General features: G+C 36.5%; 1 protein-coding gene across 8 annotated transcripts in view; it reads left to right on the top strand.

Annotated features, from left to right (window-relative positions):
- Positions 1–14993, top strand: part of LOC113057582 (rap guanine nucleotide exchange factor 2-like) — a 103732-nt gene that overhangs the window by 46814 nt on the left and 41925 nt on the right. For 7 of the 8 annotated variants that reach the window (XM_026224989.1, XM_026224987.1, XM_026224991.1 and 4 more), the window contains exons 4-6: positions 1716–1799; positions 7382–7457; positions 9471–9638. In XM_026224989.1, coding sequence (XP_026080774.1) covers positions 1716–1799; positions 7382–7457; positions 9471–9638 — 328 coding nt within the window. Of the gene's footprint in view, positions 1–1715; positions 1800–5075; positions 5462–7381; positions 7458–9470; positions 9639–14993 lie in introns of those variants that run through there. The other variant, XM_026224994.1, reaches the window with a different exon arrangement.

Below are 14993 nucleotides of genomic sequence, written 5' to 3'. Positions count from 1 at the left end.
GGTAATGCAATGTCTGATTTTAAAATGGGTTTTGAAGGATGAATTTTGAGATTTTATGTTTTCAAGTGATATATAACTTCTGATGATTTCTAAAATTTGATAGAGAAAAAGGCAACCAGGAAGTCTTTTTTTTATACAAAGGTCAAAGCTCCTTTTGTAATGTAGATTTCTGAGAGTGCACTCTTGTCATAAATTCATCTATTACTTTTCCTACATATTTTTTAACAAAAAATATTGGTAAAATATATATTTGGGAGTCTTAGACCTTTCCAGCGATATATAGTTTGTCAAGATTAGATTAGATTTGATTGTAATATAGTATAGTCAACGTAGGCGTCCCGTATACGGGACGGGGTGACATTTAACAGGTTAAACCTAATGTACAGGACTTATAAACAGTGATAGGAAGCTTAGAATTTTCATCTAACTGGCTCTTTAAATATTAGGAAAAAGAAAACAATTTCCTAGAGACATCAGTTGGTATCAGTGATACTCCCTTCAGTCATAAATAAGATCCAAAAAAAAAAGAAAATTTTTGTACTTTTCTCCTTTTTCATTCTTGTTAAACTTGTGGCCTGCAAAATTTGCTTATACATTTCCTGTTGTACTATATTAATAATAATAAAAAAAAGGTTAATACTGTAATTTTCCTTTTTTTTTTTTTTTAACTGAGTGATTGTAAGACTTATTGATCTGAATTTATGCACCTTAGTTGAAAAAAACAAACAATATCCACCATTTGGTGATAAAATAGTGTAACAAGAACTTGAGGAAAGGCTGGTAATTTTTGACTGAGAACACCACATTAGGTAAAGGATTTTTAGCAAGCATGTACCATTGATGAACAACTTTTAGTTTTTAAATGTTTATAAGTTATCGTTAAAACGTGGTTCAACTAAATAGTATTTTTCTGACAGGAACCCGACTGTTGCACTCTAAATGATTGACCAATCAGATTTGAGAATTCCAGCGAATCGTGTGATAAGATGAAGATATACAAGGAATTTCAGTGCAGACAAAACATTCAAATGTGCAATAATGAAGTGTGCAGTCAATCGTGATATAGGTAGGTTCTTTGCTTCATGTTAGGAGTGTCTATCAGCACTGCTTTGGGCATGTTATCGCACTGTGTGTATCGGCTGTTCTGACTCCGTGATCAAGATGTCCACTGCTCATTGGATTGCTCCTATTTTCACATTTACACTTTTAATACTTACTGGAGAGGCAGACATGGAGCGGGGCTCGCCGGGAGCTGGAAGGACATCTCTGGCGTCGGCCCAGCGTGCCTCAGATGATGTCTAATGTTCCTGACTGCTCTGTGACCTGAAAAAAAGGAGTTTTAAGGGGGATTGTGTGTCAGTGTGTTATTTCCTACACACACACACACACACACACATAACAAGCAGTAACATCACTTATAAGAGAAAGAGAGATGGTATGTGTTTTGTGCTTGGCCGTTTGATCGCTCTGTCCACTGTTTCCCTCTGGGAATCACATTATGTCGTCTTTTGTTTGTGCAAGAAGTGTATCACAGAACAAAAAATGATGACAGAGTGTTTACATTAAGCATTGATGTTACGTGTGTCTGTGTCAGCTGCTTTTACTCTAACCATACAGGAAACCAGACCACATGTTAGAAATAAGCATGTTTTGCTTCCTGTTGGAGTCTGAGTGACATTACTCTTCATCTTTCTCTCTCTTTCTGTCTCACACAGTCCGGATGACATTGGCACATGTTGGTACATTCTGCTTTCTGGATCGGTCTTCATCAAAGAGTCCATGTTCCTGCCACGCTCCAGGTAAGTCCCTCACCTGAATGCCATCATGTATCAAACATTGACACTTCTTTAGAAAAAACACCAAGAATAACCTTTCTTTAGCCTGTCGTGTAGATTAAGCTTGTACCTTTCTTCTACCTCTAAAAGTTCTCACAACTTATCACATCTCTGAATATGTCTCAGTGCATGTTAATTGCCAGCTTCCTTCAGGTTCCTCATCCTAGTTTGTCAGTAAAATGGCCCATGTGTAGATCTGCACTTCAAAAATGTGACTGGGAACAATTTAGTAAGTAAAATTTCCAAACATTAAATATTATGATTGTTTTTCACCAAATATGAGACAAATCCGAATTCTGCTGTAAAGCAGCTCTAAAAAGACACTTGTGTTATTCAACTCGAAACAATTGAATGTTAATTCAGTTCGGCTCAATAGCAGTGTCAATGTTGAAAAACCATAAATTATGAAACAATTCAGCTTATGTGAACTTATGCAGGTTTAGAACAAAAATAAGTGTGAGTAAATGATGACAGAAGTAAAAAATTTTGGGCGATCTGTCCCTTTAGGGAACTTTTGACGCTCTAGCGGTTAATAAACAGAACTGCTTGCGTCTTGCGGAAGAACATCGTAGCCGGAACTACTTCTCTCTGTTTATGTCTATGAAGAATCACAAAGGTACTGGGTTACTCCGCCGCGGTACCCCCAAAGCAAACTAAAATAGTCGGAATATAAACACTTATTATAGGTGCACCCTAGTGATTCAGGACAAGCTAAAAACATGGTTTGGAAAATGGATTCATGGTGTACTCGCTTATTATGTTCATTTTTCTACATTTTGAACACAAACAAAGTTACGGACCGCAGCTCTGATTGGTTGATTTCTTACCGGGAGCGGTCTGTAACTGCAAATGGCAATAGGACCACTGGGAGGAGCCAGAGGAGCTTGATTTTTTTCACAGATTATCTGTCTCATATTCTACTGTCAGGACATAATGACAGGTTTAACAAATATGTAAAAAATATATTTTTACAAAAGTAACCTACTGCAGCTTTAATTTCTGACCCTAGCATGTAATCAGTTACTTAATGCAAACATCATAACTTGAAAGTATCGTAATTTGACTTATTTCCCAATGCCACATATACAAAGAAAGAATGTCATTATCAAAGCCCAATATTTTGCTTGGCACGTTACAAAGTGTAGCATAAAACCTGGTATGTCAGAAATGAAGCAGCAAACTTTTTACAGAAACAAGAATTTTGACTGGGTGGAATTTAAAATCATAGCAAGCCGTACAAAAACACTTGACGGGGATGCACTAGAATTGGATTGCAGTGGAAATATTTCATTTTATCACCATGGCAATGAAAGAAGCAGGTCTCTCCCTCTCTCGCTTTCTTATTTGGCTTCGTGAAGAGAGCTGTGATATGTTGCTCCTGTAAATGCTCCAGGGGTCCAGTGAATGAAAACCAACAGGACAGCGGAGCACTTCATAAATAATGTCTTGATAGTGCTCACAAATGGCCATTTTTCCCCCGAAGAGGCATCACAGCTCTACCCTGTGTACTGATTCTTGTCTGAGACAGACCAGATCTGCAATAACATCTTATCGGCTTCCTTTACCGCATGACGTGTGCTATTTTCTTCCCATACAAAAACACTTGTTTAAATGCAGATTTCTGTAATGCCTCTGTTTAATTGCACCTGAAACTCTCACTCACTGCAAATGCAGCATGCAAGTGTTTAATTGCACAGAGTTTACCATCATTAAAAGCATAATGGTGTGCAAAGTGCTGGCAGAAGTCAGAATTGAGTTTGAGGTGGCATTTGAAAATGGCAGCAACAGTACCACCTGGTACTCACAGCAGTACTAATGCAACAAGTGCAAGCTCTTTAACATGATTTTGCAGGCTTAACTACCAACAGTAGTTTCTATTGTTACAAACTCAGGAAGTCTGTTGTTTTCTTCTGTCTTTACCATGGTACAAATATAACATTATAAATACTATGTGTGCTAAAAGGGAATGTTCCCAGTACCTTGGCTAATGTTCTGGCAAGGTTCTCCAAAAGTTATGAACAAACATTCTTCTGCTAATGTTATAGGAACATTTGTTTAAAGATCTCTGGTCTTTAATGTTCTCAAAACATTAGTACAAAAACATTATTTCTAAGTTGTTCATGGAAGGCTTTTTACTGAAATGTTTTAGTTGGCCATTTGGCATTTTTTAAATGGTAAATTTTTCAGAATGTTCTTAGGACATATAAAAGTAACAGTCCCATAATGTTTGCTAATTAACCATTCCAAAAATGTTTTTAAAACATTTGAAATGTTCTTAGAACATATTTTCAATAACTTGGATGATACTTTGATATGTTCCATGGTACTAAATTATTACCAAACTCATGCGTCAAGGTTTTTTCACTACATGCGCTTCAAATTGTGTGTTTTTCTCAAGGTTAGGTTTTTTTTCACTTTGCAAATAGGAAAGGAAACTTTGATTCATACTCATTATCTTCCATTTAATCAAACAAAAAATAACTATTCATAATCCAGAAAGTTAAAAACAATCATGATCATGATGAAAACAATCCAAATGTGTGGATACTTTAAATTAAGAAGCATGTTCAGCTTTTTCAAAGTTCTTTTTATTTAATAAAAATAAAAAGTTTTACTAAAACGTTTTACTTTCAGCTGCAGTAAGATTGTTTTGTTTTTGTTTTTTAATTATATTTTCCCGTTTAACCACAAGCAAACAAACTCCTGGGTGGTTTTCCTTTGGAAGTGCCTTGAATGCCTACTGTTCCTCCCTTAAATTATATGAATTTACTTCATGAGAATGTAATCTGTAACATCTGATCAGTCTCAGACTGTGCATGTCACTCCCTGCATGTATCAACATGCCTCATTTGCTGTTTAGCCACAATTTCTCAACTTTGCATGTCAATCAGCTAACTGCAAACCATATTTTGTTTGTAGTTAGTGGCTTATTTGTGAATTTTAATTTAATATTACTTATATGTTATTATTAAGTACAATGTTGATTGTTTTTAACTTTTTGTATTATTTATAGTTCTTATAAAAATAAAAATAACTATGAAAAAGCTGAGCATGCTTCTAAACTCAATTAAAATTTTCCTCACATTTGGTTTGTTTTAATAATGATTATGATTGTTTTTAAGTTTTTGGATTATGCATAGTTTTAGTTTTAGTTTGATTGACTGTAAGAATATTTCTCAAGTTTCCCTTTATAGTTTTTCTGGGTGCTTCTCAGTCAGATCGCCACAGGTCTTGAGTTTAGTTTGGGAGGTCATGTTGTTTGTGGGAAGGGGTCAACCCCTCATTTTGGCTTCACAGGAAGTAAGAGGCAGGCAGGAATGTTGGCTTCAGTTGATCAGCACTACCTCTCAAGAACGCACATTCCCAACGCATACTCTCGTAAGATGAAGGCGGTAGACGGAGCTGTCAGAACAGAGAGCTCGCAGTGCAGCGTACGTGAAGCTGGATTATCATGAGGCGTTCCCGAATTCATGTTTGTGTATAGTGTGGTAGAAGAGTGTGTGTATGAATATTAGGAAAGGACATAAAAAACGCGTTTGGAGTAGAAGTATGGAACTGAATGCATGACTTTCAAGTATCTTTCTCTGTCTGGATTTCATTGAACATAACAACTCTTTCATCCTCAGGTACAGTATTAGTATTGTTTTTTTCTTTCTTATTGTGTATTATTTAGTATTTTAACTAATGATTAGATCACTTTAAGTAATGACTGTAAATATTTCCTATAAACACCATTTCCAACAAATAACTATTTAAATATTTATATATTTTATTTAATGTTGTTGTTGTATTTTTTTTCTAATTTATTTAGTTTTTACTAATGCTGAAAGACTTATTAAAGGAATCATAGCTGAAGTGTCAAGCTTTGCTAAACAAGCCTCAGGCATCCCGATCCGTGCATTGTATCCAGTCACAGTTTAGGGTTGTTCAGTGCTCCTGAAATGTTGTGTACTCTGCTTTATGTTGCCATGTGTCTGTGAGCACAGACCTGAGAGGCAGCAGAGCTGTTTAACACTCACTGAAGCACTACAGTAGAATCCTGTTAATGCATTATCTATTCTACTGTATTTCAGCATGTCCCGAAGCCTTCCAAATGTACCCCTTTCTTCCCCCTGACTTTCCCACCGACAGCACTTGCATAACAGCTCTTTAATCTTTGCTCTGCTTAATATATAGAGATGAGAGCGAATATATAGAGATAATATATGAAAAATACGCTTATTTACTGAAGACCCCGATGTTCTTTGCTGTGTGTGAGTGCCTGCCACGTTCGTAACAGAATCACATTCCAGACACCCGGAATGCTGTGTAATATGGAATGTAGGGGCCGACAGGGTGGGCATCACGCCTCACCGGGAGTTTAATTTCCAAGGAATGCGGCACGGTGGCTGACGTTTATATATGTATGTCTATTGTTAATATCATTTTTACAGTTTGTTTTATTTATTTATTTTTTCTGGCTTCTACAGAGAATAATAATTTCTGTTTAAACTCTGGGATTTAATAACCTAGAGAGTCTTTTCCCCCCTCTCTTTTCATTTGGTTGTGCTTAAGTGTGGTGAAAATGTATTCCATTTTTCTGTTCCTATTGCATTTTGCGGTTTAAATTAGACTTGGAATCCCTGATTTCCAGTGTGGTTTCAGGCTATACCCACCGTGCCATCAACTATATCATGAACAATGAATGAAAGCACTAAGTCTTGAGGTTTTGTATATGGATAGAAGCCTGTAAGGGAAGTTTTAGAGCATTACAACCCAGAGGGCTCATTGTGTGTGGTCTTAGAATGAGGAATAATGTATGCAGAGGGAATCGCACCTTTTAGTCCAACTATATTAGCTAGTTGCTATATTTGCCTGCTGTGCTTTTACAGTACAGTACCTGTACAGTGTACAAACAGCTATATAACAGTAAGTGTGATTTTACCAATGTGAAAATTTAAAGAAGTATGCAAATTGTCGTTGTAAGGTATAATGTTTCATATAGTAGAGTATTTCCATAGTAAAATCAGCCTTGCTTTGTCAGTCACAGTTTTGTGAAGTTTGTATAACAGTTTTTCTAACCTCTCACCTAGTTAAAGTGTCACCTGACAGCTCATTCAGCTGCAAATAGTGTCTTACAAGCAGCATTAATGGTGACTCAACAGACCAGATTAAAAGTGTGCAAACAGTACCAAACAAAATTAGTTTAGTTTTCCTATTTATTTTAGTTTTATTTACCTTAAAGTGAGTATTTGCCTTCTTTTGCTTGGAGCTCCACCTTACATTTCCATTTTGATTTTCAATATTTTTAATTTTCACACTCCGTCACTTTGCACTCTACTTCTTTCATCAGACCGTGATGTCATCCAGTGGACTTTTCCAGTCTGGATGTAGTTTCTTTCCCAGTGGAGTCTTAATGCCTAGGCCAGGAACACTACCACGAGTGTGTGGAAATGTACTCCTCCGGCTCGGATTCTGAGCACGCATTCATTCCCTGAGAAACTCAGGATTCCAGAATTGGTTGAGCGGTTTGTAACATTTCTTTTACTCCTGTTCTTGTCCTGTAGTTTTGGGAAGAGGTCTGCTGGGAGTTTACGTCGTGGATGCGAGTGTATCGTTCTGGAGCCATCCGAGATGATTGTGGTGAGTAATCATGAACCAGATAATCATCTTAACTTCATCCTCTTAGTAATCACACTATATAATTGCTGTTTTGTGCTGTAGTTTCATTCCTCTTCCCCAGTGGTTCCCACAGTTTGCTACGCTTTACCCACAGGGGTGCACACCAGGTCAGATTTACATAGGCATTGCATTACATAAGCAGATAACAATTTCAGCTCTTACAGAAACTGAATGCACAGACTAAAAACCCTTTTCCAAAGAAAATGTGAATGTTTCATCATCAAATTTTTTGTTTTAGTAACGGCTATATTATAATTATTTATTTAGAAGTTTATATTTATTTAAGGAGAACAATTTAGTTGTGTGCTGTCTAGTTTTGTTAAGGATCATGTGAGCCAGACATTTGGGAACCACTGCTCTAATGATAAATGTCATGTAAATGTTTCTGCACTCCTCCATGTCTTTCTCTTTCTCAGTTTGAATTGGACATCTTGTTTACATTTCCCCAAAAGCAAATTTCATTGTGGATTTGTGCCTCTTAAATGTCTCAGCCCACTGCGCTAAATGTTCAACATGGCCTAAATTCAATGCTCTCGCCTTGCCAAAAAACCTAAAATGATTATATTTAGTAACCCAAGCACTTCTGTGCGTCCTAGTATATTCCATATTCAGTTTATGATGTATGTTCACAAGTACAGAAAGGCCCTCCCTATCTACATTTGCAGCCTCAGATTTGGCTAAGCTCTTGGGGTGGCATTGAAATTGTGCCTACATGTGTCTCAATGGGCTGCTATATACGTTTATGCATATTGAGTACACTACGTAATCAAAAAAAGAAAAAAAAGGGAAATTAATACTTTTTTTTTTATTTTATTCCGCAAAAATGCATTAATTTCTGTTTCAAATAAATGCCATTCTTTTAAACTTTGTGCTCATCAAAGAATCAGGGGAAAACGTATCATGGTTTGTTTCCTCAAATATAATAATAATAAATGTTTCTCGAGTGGCAAACCAGAATCTTTGTAAAATATTTAAACACAATCTTTCCGACCCTAACCTTTAGAATGGTTGTATGGACAATATAAATGTAGCTCAATGCATAGAGCATGATGTCTGCAACACCAAAAGCATGAGTTGTAGTCCCAGGGAATGCATGTACTGATAAAACCTATAGTTTAAATGCCCCCTAAGCTGTTTAAAAGCATCTGTCAAATGCATAATCGTAATCTCTTGCTTGGGCGATGGCCACTGTCCTCGACAGTTGATCGTGCTCTTGTTGGGTAACTCATCTGTTATTACTGGCCGATGTAATCACGGGCTGGGGCAGGATATAGATACTGCACTCTCACTTGCTCACACCGCCCAATATATTCCCACTGCTTCTCGCTCGCCGGCAGTTGCCATAGCAGCGGTTGGTACGGTAGCGAGAGATTTGATGTGTAATCCCAAAGGCAGAGTGGGTGTGAAATGTGAGGCTGCAGCAAAAATAAGGCAGAGGGATAATCATGTCACTCTTTATGGCGTAATGTCACAGTCGCCCAGCCCTTTTTAAATGCAACTTATACACGTCTTGTGCATGATGATGCCACCCTCCTTCACAGCCATTCAAAGACCCGTCATGGACCGCTTGCACCACTTTAATGACATTTTCTGGTGCCACACTGACAGGATACCCAGCAGAGATGGAGAATAAACATTGATCCGGAATATGGATGGTTTGGTTTTTGCACTTGTCTGCCCTTTGAGCTTTTTAATTTCTTGGTAGAATCCACATAACGTGCAAAATTGAGCACGGAAGAACCCTTGCAAGCTGCTCCTCTGAAACTACATCTCCCCTTTTCTATCTTTCCTTTCTGTCTGCTGTGTGCCTCTCTTTGACGTAGGCGATTGAGGCTCAGCCCACACACACACACACAGACAGGCTCACACACCCACTTCTATTTTTACACAGCACCAGTAAAGATTGGTGGGAGGGGGTGGGGGGTGAGGAGAGAGAGAGAGGGAGTCTCACTCAAATCGCTCCTCCGTTTGCAGGTGGACTATATGGATGAGAATGAGGAGTATTTCCAGCGGCAGGCATCACACCGACAGTCCCGCCGAAGGTTTCGCAAGATCAACCAGAAGGGCGAGCGGCAGACCATCATCGACACCGTAGACCCCTATCCTGCCGGCAAGCCGCCCGTTGCGCGGGGATACCATACGGTCAGTCGTATGCTTTAACTTTAACTTTACCTGCACTGCTTGTCTTTTGCCCCTCCTCCTGTATGACTGTCTGCCGTCCTGTTCCTCACCTGTTCGGCTTTGCTTTCCTGTTTGTTTAAAGGCTGGTAAAGGTGTCATTGCAAATGCTTTTTTTATTTTATTTTATTTTTTATGCATAGGGATTGATGTTATGATCAAAATCTGACATTACAATATCACTGAATTTAGATTGTTGTATCATAGTATAGTTATTTGTACTGGAAAGAATGGTTTATATATTAAATAATAATACAGTTATGCTTATTTGTTGGATAATCCAATTAATTAAACTATTTTATTCAGCAAGGATGCATAACATTTATAATTTTACAAAATATTTTACAAAAGATAAATGCTGTTGTTTTAAACGTTCTATTTATCAAAGAATCCTAAAAATAAAATAAAAAAAATATATTTTTCACAACAAATCTTAAACAGTAGTACTGTTTTCAACATTTATAACAAAAAAATGTGTCTCGAGCACTAATAATTTCTAAAGGATCATGTGACACTGATAATTCAGCTTTGCAATAGATATTTAATAATAATAATCATACAGTTCTGCTTTTTTTTTTTTTTTACGTGGACAATCCAATGAATTACATTTATTAAAGCTTTATTGGGATAACATTTTTATTTTTTATATGCAAACCAAAAAATAAATAAAAATAAGCTTCACATTATTTAATATTGTTGAACATACTAGTTAGAGTATTATTTCTGACTGAATGAGTCAAGTTTAAAGCTGTAAAATAGCAAATATGTGTAAGTTCATCTCTTTTTTTTTTGTCACTTTCATGTGTAAGTAACATTAAATTATAATGATGAAAATCTGTCCCACTTGATGCATTTCTAGCATTGCATGGTATATACTGTCATCTGGTAACATTAACCACTTCTCTTTCATCGTATTACCAATGTGGAAGGAACAAGATTTCTGTATCCTTCCTTCCTTCCTATGAACTTTGCTCTGCTACTGTATTTGCATTTGTTCCACGGTTACTGTAAGAATCTATTCATTTAGTGCAGTCCCATCCTCATGGGGTTGTGTTCAATTATTTGTTTTTATCTTCTGCCTTAAAGGAGTATTCTGGATTAAAAACAACTTGAGCTCTATCGACAGCATCAGACTATTGCTTACTTATATTTTTCTCTGTATGTAAGGCCGGTTAGACAAAATGAAAAAGACAAAAAGAAAAACTGCTGCTTACTTAATACATTACCTAAAAAGTTAGTCTGTGATTTGAATAAACCAAGTTTAGGTTTAAAATGGGTGCAGGCTCATTATAAAATGTAAAAATAGGCAGTGAAATTTTCAGAAGCTCTCTTCAGCTCATTACTGCTGCTTTTACACTAATGGACACAAAAAGCCAAGTTTGGCATCAAATGAACGACATTCTCATCCCTTACTTCTGAACGGTTCTTTCAGTCTCTTAAATGCTATTTTTGTGGCTGTATGTGGAAGAAGCTTTACTTGTTTCCATCATAGTTGCTCATTTTCCTTGTTGTGCTGTGTTGGCTGTTATGGTCTCTCTGTAGGTGTTAGCTGGTGTTCAGCCTATGTGTTTGCTGTCAGTATGTCGTTTTGGCTTAAGATGTGCTGGTGTTTTATGCACTCATTACCCACTGTGCTCTGGCCAGGCTGAAGTGAGAATCCACAGCACTGCTACCATCTGTATGTGTGATATACAGCCTCACTGAGCCCCAGCTGAGTAGAGAAAGAATTTATGCATTTGTATATTTACATTTAGTCAGATTAGATAAAAGATTCAGATATCTAATATTTACATTTAGTTATCAACCATAATTGGCTTTTCACTCTATAATTTGTAAAATTATTACATTTGTTCCCCATAATCTTGGGTATTTGGTCACATCCTTGGCTGTAGGTCAAAAGTTGTAGGTCAGATTTAAACTCTTAATATATCCCAATGCTAACGCTTATTTTTCAAATCTGTCATCAATATGCTGTTATGCTATTACATTAACCCACATTTAAAGAAGGAATTACATTTTTTATTTATTTTGTCATTTTATTATTTAATCTTATTTTGATGATATTACTAATGCCTACATTTATTTTATATTTTTTAATTTTTGCTTATACGTTATTACATTAACCAGCATTAAATTAAGTATTAACCACATTTTGAAAATGGCTTTATTTTGTTTTATTTTATTTTATTATTTTTGATGACATTACTAACACATGCATTTTATTTAATATTATATTTTTATTTTTATATTTGCCAATCGTTTTGATTTTGTGGTAATTCAAAGGGTGGTGATAGCAGGTTGTAAGGCCTTTTTTATTATGCCTTTTCTTTCTACACCATGAGAGAATGAAAAACAGGGTTATTTACAGTGTATTTTATTCCACTAAATCTCCAGCAGGTTTGACAGCGAGACTCTGCTTTCATAATGTCTTGGGTGTTAATCTTGTGAATTTTTGACACAGATGTTTCATGGAAGTTCAAAGCTGGACCCTCACATAGACACATTCCTGATTTTTCTCCCCTATAACTACTGCAGTTCATTCCCAGCATTCCTCTGATTCCCCCGGGAGAGAAGCCAGTGTTCCCTCAGCTTGTTTGGAGATTCTTGTTTTGTTTAGTGCAACGCCATACGTCAAGCATCATTGAGCTAAATGGTTTTTTCCCTCGAGATACATTAGAACGGGACACCAAAATCATTCCCACCATTGTATCTTCTCAGCTGCACAGTTTTCCAAAACAGCTCCTTTCTTGTTGTTATGGTCTGTGGGAAGCGATTTGGACCGTGTTTTTGTTCACAGTAGCGTGTTCAAGAGGGACCGCAGCGCATTGGATGTTAAGCTGACGGGCATTCCAGCTAATCCGTGAGTTTCTGAGAGCGCTTCCACGGTGGGATTTCCATACTCAGACATAGCCGAAGGTGAAAATTCACTTCACGGACATTACATCATGGATCAGCCTGAGTATCTCACATAACCTTATAGAGACTTGCTGACTGGCATTAATTTGATTCAATTTCTGGGACCAGAGTGAAATAATTGTACTCCTCTGCACAGCCTGCCTCACACAACTAAACTCGACTGAGTCTGTAAGCATCTCTGCCCTAGATGTGATTCAGATTTATCATACTGTATTTGGAGGCACAATGTAGATGCACGATGATTGAAAACTAACTATTGGAGACTAATAATGAGGTACAGTTTATTTATCTCAGTGATGCTAGTGAACACGCAACCCTCCTCCTGCACTCATTTAGGGTGCTTTCAAACTAGAAATTTTGGTGTGAACCCATGTTTAACTGACATCACGAGTTCGGTACGGTGGGATGATGTGAACGCTGTCAAACTCTGGTTCGGACCAGGCAATCGAACCAAGTCTGAAAACACCCTTTTGGATATAACACAGTTTAAATGTTTGGATAACATTTTTGGATATTGCAGTTTGTCCCACGTTAAAACAGAATGTCTCTAATGTTAGGATGTTTTTCACAGTTATATAGTCCTTACATGGATTTCAAAAATTTTTTTCTAATTATTGCTGCATGAAATTATTACATTTTTATTTTATTTTATTTTTTAATTTACCTTTTTTATATAATTTGGTGTAGTGATAATAGACAATGATTGGATGCAAAAGAGGTAATGGGGTTGGGTTATTTTCATTTTTGCTAAATTGTTAGTACTATTTGTGGCATATTTTGCTCTGCAGTGAAAACCCATCAGTAATTAGGCCATCATGTATATTTTTTGCTGAAAATCACAAGTTATCAAAAACACTGAGGGGATTTGTTGAATTTACACTCATATCACACTTACAATTGTCCTGTAAAACACCCCATAAAGTCAAAAATTTAGTTTTAGTTTATTGCTTTGAGATCATCTGTATGTTAATAATTTAGAATCGATCGTCTTTTTCTGTTCTCATCTACTGTGGTAGCAAGTACTAAAAGTTGGAAACTAAAGATTAAAAAGCGTTTCAGTATGTCCTGCCCAAATTTCCTCTTTCAATAGGAAAGAGAACTGCTCTTGTCAAGCCATTTCATGGAATCTTTAAATTATATATATACAGTGGGGATCGAAAGTTTGGGCACCCCTTGCAGAATCTGAGAAAATATGAGTAATTTTCAAAAAATAAGAGAGATCATACTAAATGCATGTTATTTTTTATTTAGTACTGTCCTGAGTAAGATATTGTACATAAAAGATATTAACATTTAGTCCACAAGACAAAAAATTGCTGAAATTATTAAAATAACCCCACTCAAAAGTTTGTGAACCCTTGGTTCTTAATACTGTGTTCTGTTACCTGATGATCCTCGACTGTCTTTCTGTTTTGTGATGGTTGTGCATGAGTCCCTTGTTTGTTCTGAACAGTTAAACTGAGCAGCGTTCTTCAGAAAAATCTTTAAAGTCCTGCAGATTCTTCAGTTTTCCAGCATCTTTGCATATTTGAACCCTTTCCAGCAGTGACTGTATGATTTTGAGATACATCTTTTCCGACTGAGGACATTTGAGGCACTCGAACACAACTATTTAAAAAGATTCAAACATTCACTGATGCTCCAGAAGGAAACAAGATGCATTAAGAGCTGGGGGGTGAAAACTTTTGAACACGATGAAGATGGCCAAATTTTTCTTATTTTGTTGAAATATAATTGTTTTCCATTTAGTTCTGCCCATCGTAAGCAACAGAAGATACTTGTATGTTTCCCGGTACACAAATTAAGTACAATTTACCTTGATCTTCAAATTCCAAAAGTTTTCACCCCCCAGCTCTTAATGCATCTTGTTTCCTTCTGGAGCATCAGTGAATGTTTGAATCTTTTTAAATGGTTGTGTTTGAGTCCCTCAAATGTCCTCAGTCTGAAAAGATGTATCTCAAAATCATACAGTCACTGCTGGAAAGGGTTCAAATATGCAAAGATGCTGGAAAACTGAAGAATCTGTAGGACCTTAAAGATTTTTCTGAAGAACGCTGCTCAGTTTAACTGTTCAGAACAAACAAGGGACTCATGCACAACCATCACAAAACAGAAAGACAGTCGAGGATCATCAGGTGACAGAACACAGTATTAAGAACCAAGGGTTCCCAAACTTTTGAGTGGGGTTATTTTAATAATTTCAGCAATTCTTGTGTCTTGTGGACTAAATGTTAATATCTTTTATGTACAATATCTTACTCAGGACAGTACTAAATAAAAAATAAATTATTATTATTTTTTATAATACTCATATTTTTTATAAATTACTCATATTTTCACAGATTCTGCAAGGGGTGCCCAAACTTTCGATCCCCACTGTAGTTATATATAAATTTTGCTGTC

This window comes from Carassius auratus, chromosome 39 (genome assembly GCF_003368295.1).
Source record: "Carassius auratus strain Wakin chromosome 39, ASM336829v1, whole genome shotgun sequence".
In the NCBI taxonomy this organism is placed as follows: Eukaryota; Metazoa; Chordata; class Actinopteri; order Cypriniformes; family Cyprinidae; genus Carassius; species Carassius auratus.
Note: the sequence above shows the minus strand (reverse complement) of the source record. Positions and strands in the feature narration are given on the sequence as shown.